This window comes from Saccoglossus kowalevskii, chromosome 4, assembly GCF_978046115.1.
Source record: "Saccoglossus kowalevskii chromosome 4, keSacKowa6.1, whole genome shotgun sequence".
Classification (NCBI taxonomy): Eukaryota; Metazoa; Hemichordata; class Enteropneusta; family Harrimaniidae; genus Saccoglossus; species Saccoglossus kowalevskii.
In genome coordinates, this window is record NC_140644.1 from 17,805,487 (window position 1) to 17,813,239 (window position 7,753).

At 36.0% G+C, this 7,753-nt stretch overlaps 1 protein-coding gene across 1 annotated transcript; it reads left to right on the forward strand.

Annotated features, from left to right (window-relative positions):
• Positions 1–1,559: 1,559 nt before the first annotated feature.
• Positions 1,560–6,685, forward strand: LOC146746666 (tripartite motif-containing protein 2-like). The gene is made up of 3 exons (XM_085498527.1): positions 1,560–2,968; positions 3,375–3,430; positions 5,717–6,685. Exons 1-3 carry the CDS (start codon positions 1,561–1,563, stop codon positions 5,921–5,923), a joined length of 1,671 nt encoding a protein of 556 aa, XP_085354653.1. The 5' UTR covers position 1,560; the 3' UTR covers positions 5,924–6,685.
• Positions 6,686–7,753: the final 1,068 nt, after the last annotated feature.

Sequence of the window (7,753 nt, forward strand, 5' to 3'; positions counted from 1 at the left end):
TGTAAAACATATGAACCTAAGTTTTCGATCACAAACAATGACTGATGAATTGCGGAAAATGCGGGTACATATACATGTATACATAATATAGCGTTGATTTCACTGATCCAACCAACAATTGTTCGATTTCGGTGGTATTTAAGTTCGGAGAAGTTGCCTGCTTCAAAGTAATATTTTTGTGGTCGGAAAATTGACTAAAATGTTTCAAGTTGCCAAAGATATATAGAGCAGTATCATTGAGAGTCATTGAACATAATAATATATTTCGGAGTGGCCCACAAGCTATGTGACTAACTACATCAAACACGCACACTAGAAATATTCATTTTCTGTAGACACACACACCCTTGGTACTGAATAATACAGGCTTTGAGAGCCGTAATATCAGGGAACTAAAATAACATGATATATCTATCTCTGATAACACATGTACACAGTCAGTAACTGACATAACTAAGATTTTTTCTTGACAGTTGAAAAATAAAGCCAAGGTTGGGTTACTTCCAACAGGTTCTGTATACACACGCTCTGGCTAGTACGGTTTCGGATTAGTAAACAAAACAAAATACGTCCAGACTTGGCCAGTCTACGTTGCTTGTTGAATCTTTCAATTGCTATGTTTTCTCGTCTTGCTATAAACATGGATACCTCCATGGTATAAGTCGGTAAGCGACCTCTTTGGTTTACAAGACGCTGAGTCAAACTATGGTGTTTACAATCTGACTCGTGCGATTACGTATACTAATAACAGTGTCATAGTAACAATAATTACACACGTTACGTTGGTTGCTGAACCTACATTGCACGTGTGGGGACCGAGCCCCGATCCATGGGACGACTGTGATAGTATAGTATAACCAAAATTGTCCACGTAATCAACTGCGATTAAATGAAGTTCTTGAAAATTTATGTTCTTCTCAGAGAAGCTTCATGGCCTGAGTAGTGGAACACGGCAGAAATAATGATATCTCACACATTGAACTTCGGTCTGGCACGGAGACATATTGCATTTTAATGTGTTATTTTCAATAATCAACACAAATCATTTATCCTTTCAATTATAATTTGTTTATTAATTATTTGACCAACTGTGATTAATTAATTAAATAATTAATTAATTGACTGATTGATTGAGTGGTCTATTAATTAATATATTTGTTCAATAAAACAATGGTCACGTGAACAAGTGAACCTATTGATTTGTTGGAGCGATAAAAGAGCAATGTCAAATGTCTTTTCAGTGAAAATTAATTACTGTTAATGTTACGCACACCTAGCGTCTTCGTTCACTCACGACATTAGACTGGCAAAGTTTGGACTAATTAATTGCCAATTTAGCCTTTTTAGCGTGATCGCGAAAACTAGCGTGCCCGCGAAGGAAATATTTCGCGGTCACGTTAGTTTTCGCGAAAAGGACTTAAACAATTAATTATTTCTTTCTGTAAAACAAAAAGTCCTGAGTTTGCCAGTCTATCACGACATGCACACGCACATTAATATTTTTCAAAATGGCATTCTTTCCCCCATCGCATTAGGGAGTCCTTACAGGTCATATTCAACATGGCGTCGAAGACAAACGGTGAAGATATTGACACAATCGGACGAGATTTTTTAACGTGTAGTCTTTGTCTTGACTTTTACCAGAATGCAAAGACGTTGCCGTGTCTTCATTCCTACTGTCAAAAGTGCCTGGACAAGTTGGTGGAAAAACAAGGGGAGCTTTCATGTCCGCAATGCAGGAAGCAGTTTGACCATACAGACCGTGACACCTATGGTACTAATCACATGATCAATGGATTGGTCGAGTTTGTTACAGCGCGGGGTCCTAATTCGAATGTAAAACGCATATCAAGTTTTCTAATGTGCGATGGATGTGACGATAATATCGTGGTGCAAAGATGTATCGAATGTCAAATGAACTTGTGTACCAATTGCGTCAAAGCACATTCTAGAAGCAGAGCTACAAAGCAACACCAACTAATCAAGTATGCCGAGTATACTTCTGCCAGTTTAGAACAGGTCACGTCATACCGGCCAACAACGTATTGCAGTGTCCCTGGACATGAAGGCAATGCCGTGCAGTTCTACTGTGACACGTGTCAATTGTCCAATTGTGTTGCCTGCACAGTGGTTGATCATCGCGTGCCTGAACATAAACATAGAAACATCACAGATGTTGTCACAGAACTGAAGACAAAATTAAACGAACCTCTGAACATGATTGCGGAAAAACAACAAGAAAGCATCAAGTCGAAGGAGTTGGCAACAAACGATCTAATTAGTATTCGTGATCAGTATGAACAAGAGGTGAACAAAGTCAAGACACACTATGAAGAAATTATTACGAAAGTGGAAGCAGAAAAAGAACGTCTTATTGGTATCGTGAAGAAGGATTATGATGCAATGAATAAATACCTGGAATGTGAAATTGATAGATATGAAATTGTAGACAAAGATCTTACGAGCGCTCGCAACTTTGTAGATGTTCTGATCAAATATGGAAGTGAAGGTGAAATCGTGTCTGAATTTAAGAGAACAATTAACAGAATTGATGAGTTACTTAACTGCAAAACGAAGCATCAGCAAACCAGGAGTTGTGTTACTTTTATAGCTGACAAAACAATTCTTAGCAAACAAGAGATAGTTGGTGCGGTGTGTTGTAATAAGTTTGGTCTCAGTGAAACAACTTTAAAAAATATACCAAAAGAGCTGTTTATTTGCGAAAATGTGGACATAGATGTGACCACAGTTGATCTTCAAGGAGATCCATGCTGCTTACCTACTGTAGTTACTTTGAGTGCCAGGTTACGTAATGCAGACGGGACTTCATGTGATCTTCAAGTCACCAGAGATGACAATGGCAGGCACACCGTAAAGTTACAAGTTAAAGGTGAAGGGGAATACAGTTTGACATTCTCAACTACTGGCTATCCCTTATTGGAGTCATTGCATTCCATCACAGTCAAACGTAAGTATGCTTTATATTCTGCAAAATAATCTACAACTTTGCACGCATTAAATGAAATATATGCGAATACAATTGCGCATTAGCGTTAGAGAATCACACAGGAGACGCGATAAAACATATTTGCAAAAATATAGAATGATAGCTTTTTCACAGTCACTACAACTTTCACTTTCACTCTTTTTTTGCAATCTAGTAATTGGATTAACAACTCAGACAATATATTGTTTATAAATAACTGTATGCAAATCTAGTTTACGAACACAAACTATTATAGTCTAGAATTTTTAATAATTCAGAGCAACTTATTTATTTAATTTATTTGATCGTATCCGCATACAATGTATACATAAGTCATGTTTTGCACTGAAATGAGTAATATTACAGTTTTCTTTCCTTTACTGATTAGCACTACAATGTGGTATGCGAGTTATTCGTGGACGTGATTGGAAGTGGGGTGATCAGGTAGGCTTGTTGTCTGCGTAGACATTCAAATCATCCTCATGACCATACGAATAAAATTTAAAAATCTTTTTTAAACTCGTCTTGCTACACCCTTTTAGATAATATTTATTTCAGCACCAAATGTCTGTTGTTCATGACGTTTGTCGTAAACATTTCTTGTGAATACGATAACTCAAAAAAATTGTTAATTAGTCTGTGTACATAGACGTCCAGTACCCGGTATATGAATTGATCTGCCAAAAAAAAATATTTTTTATTTTTTTTGAAGTGACTATGCATTACCAATGCTATGTGCACTGATTCATTACAGTAGATAATGTAGGTTAACATGATTGTATCTGATTTAAATAACTAGGTCACACTGTGACTCACAGTACACCACTGAGCTCAAATGTCAGTTACTAATTATTTACAAAGCTGAATGATTATGTGACCAAGGGATAAATATGTATGGACGACAGAGGTATAATTATCTGGTACAACGAATTCCCGTACTGAGTTTATTTACCAAGATTACACAGGAGAGCAACACTGTAAATTACAGGAACTAACAACCTAAAAGATATGAAAATACAATAATTTACATTGAGAAAATTAAAGATAATTCAAATAAAAAAATACATTTCACAATAATACTGGAGTTGCCATTCAATGAAAGCGAACAAAAGATCAGTTCAAGCACATTTCAGGAACAAAAGGTTGCATGGTCATTGAATCACATGGCCAGAACAATAGAAACAATCAATACAGATTAAACAATATTACAGATTAAAGAGCGCCCTCAATGGCCAACTTTACTTAGCTCACAATTATATTTCATAAATTCTTATCTCGCAGTTAACACAACGAAATTATATTTCAACCAATTCAGGCCCCCTACCCCTACATAGTTTATACTTTGAAGCGAGGATCCACAATCCCAGAAATTGCACCAGTCGTCATGGGAAATTTGTATGGTTCGCCTAGCTGTTTACTTGGTCCATAGCTGTTATCAAAAGTCCTGAACACTGACATGCATACATTTGTTATACAGTACGTAATGTTGTCGGACACCAATTATTTCACTATGCATATATATTTCAGGGAGCATAAACATTTTTTGCGGGATCTTTGCAGTTCATTTATTTCGAGACACATTTGTACCTTTTAAATTGTCAGAAACGTCATGTATTAAGTTCGAGAAACATATTTTCGGGGACCTATTTTTGTCGGACACCTCGGACGACTGATACACATTGAGTACACGATGAGCCCTCTGTACGAACCCTGCTATTATCATGACCACTCAATGTCAACCGAGCTGTCACATCCGCCAATGAACTAATCTAGGCCAATAGTGAAAACCAACTCGTTTTCCCTTTTCGTAACTGAATTTACGGTTTAGCCATTCAGGACCAAGTATACCTTTTTTGTTGCTAGAAAAATAAAAATAGAGTAAGTTTACAATGTCTTTCTTTGCGTACATACTCTAAAAGGCGGTGTTTCGTATAACATCAATGCATATAACTTTTATAACTATGTATTTGCATAAACCTATGAATGACAGTCGTTTTGGGCTGGCAAATCATGCTTTTGCGTCGCTTTTACGCGAAAATCACACTTGCATTGCTCCGAACTTGTAAATTAACATCAAAATTGTATCATGGATATATTCATGGTTTTGTGCGACATAAAAATAACGCACGACAGGCGTAAAGATTGTCGAAAAGAATGAATTTGCAGAACACCCTGAAAAGATGTTTCACGCTTGAGTTTTATCTGTATACTGAACACTTGCGGCCATCTTTTCTTCTATACACCCGGAACCGCGGTTTAAAGGACTTGTTATACAATCTTTGCCACAATTTTGGTTTGTACAATGATTATTCTACCGGCAGGTAGACCCAACATGCATGTACAAGTTGCCAATGTGTACGTGGTCAAAAACAATGCAATTGCAACTTATATTTATCTTCGTACCAAATCTTGTCTTTTCATATAGAGGGTGTTCATGTTGACAATAGCTACCCAAGACTTTGTACTGGGGATTTTGATGTTGCTAGAACTAAATATCACATCTACTGAATGCATGGTCAATAATATTAAATGTGTTTGTATAACTGACAAAGTGTTGATAAAAATATTTTCAATCAGCATGCATAAATGACTGTTGATGGAGTAACCCAATCTAAAAATATGGAAATTAGCTTCCTTCTGAAAATTTGTTTTAACCGGTTCATTTCTTATTGAACAATACATGCAATCTTGTGTCAGCTGAATACATGTTGACAAACATTTATTTTGTAGGATATAGAACCAGGTAAAGTCATGAAAATATATGAAGATGGACGTGTTGCTGTAATGTGGAACAATGGACAACGGAAACACGAAGACATGGGTAACTGGGTATGCCTTGATTCAAGGCACATACTGTATACATGGTACATACCGTGTAATTGCTGTATATATAGAATGGGTGCTGAAGATTCCTATGACTTGAAACCAGTCATGTAACACTACCAGTTGTCATATAATGTTTTATTTTAATTTACTCACGCTATTTGATTCATCAATATAAAATGTGCCTCTGACAGAACTCTGGCTGGTGAATAGTATCTACGTTAATGTTATTTGTCATACATAAAAATTGGGTTCACTATGGTTATTATGCATTGGACATAATTTATTATATTTTAATATAATAATATTCAACAGATTATAGTTAAATCTTTTGTTTCCTGGCATCATTTGAATAGATAAATAACTTTAATATTGTAGCAATATTAAGGAAGTCATTGTGTGTGATTATAATGTTTGGTAGGTCATTGGAGTGACAGATGTTTTTTTTTGGGGGGGGGGGTTGAATATGTCATTCAACATATTAAAACCATGATGTGACATTGAAATGTCCGCCACGTTCTTTCGCGAGTGTAAAGTCCAGACCCATACAGGAATGTGATTATCACATATACGACATTTTAGACAATGATCAGTACACACCCTGTGTGTTTTATTGTATCTCATTTAATTCAATCAAAATACTTGGTGACCCATACATATTTCATCTTTGCTCATTTATATATTAACTATAGTTGCAAGTGATCAGTTCAGTGCTTAGTAATTTCTACCAAATTTCCCATATGTGGTAGTTTATTTGATGTGTAAAGAAGTTTAATATTTCTAGTTTTACATTGACAGTGACGAGACAAGGCATATTTGTACTAGTATTTCATACATTGTTTTATTCTGTATTAATAAATATTGGAAATGCATAAATGCCTGTGCTACATTGTTTATCTTGTTTGCATCCAATTTGTTATTATATGTTTCTGATTATGTGTGAAATATAATTGTAGATGTAGTTGCAGAGGTAAACAATCGAAACCCCAGCAAGACTGACGCTTACACAAGAAATACAATTCCCAAGATGTTGCTTAAAATCTCGGAACTTATATAATGTTACTATCGACCTGTCGCCGCTAACTTTTACTCATTTGGAATCTTTCATGTCAAAAAATAACAAATTCTGGAATCTGTTTAGCTACTGTAGTGGTTAAAGCGAGGGAGTCGTCACTTGCGCATGCGTCAGATGGCCATAGCGTGTCATTGTTTACAAACATGCATTTTCCCACGAGCCTTTGCGTCTTAGCGCATGTTATCAATTGGGACTCAATTCCCGCGCGTGCGCAGGTGACGACACTCCTGCTTTATAACACAGTTGATCTCAGATGACATGAATGTCAATTGTCAAGTTTTGTACAAACAATAAGTGACTCGGAAAGATATATCGCTAATACCACACGTGGAGCACCTGATATTCCCTCATAGTTGTATGCCTTTGGGTCCATTTATCATTCGTTGTCCATATTTTGTAATGTATTATTTATGTATTTTGGTTGTAGTCGTTTTTAATCAGACAAACTCACTTTTTTGGTACATGTCCCATGACTGCTGTGAAGTATATAATATCATCATCATCATGACCATCAGGAGAAACAGTGCAAAGTTGTCTTGCACCATGGTGATAAATGGCGTTCTATACCACATGGTCGAAATGATGACATTAAATTGGACACCATTTTACAGAAGTTAATGTGATAGTAGTCTTTCGTTCCTCTATTCAAAGAAAAGTATGGAATGAATAAAGAAGATAATATAGGCTTCTACTGTATGATTTAGCATATGCAAACGCCTGTATATGTGAGTCTATTTGTGCGTTATTGCATGAACACTTTTATACTTGGTGTATTTACAAATTAAGCACCCCATAGTTCTATCAGACCAGTTCTATCAGAGCCTATGATTAACACATTCTGTCCTTTTTCCAGAAAGGAAGCTATGCAT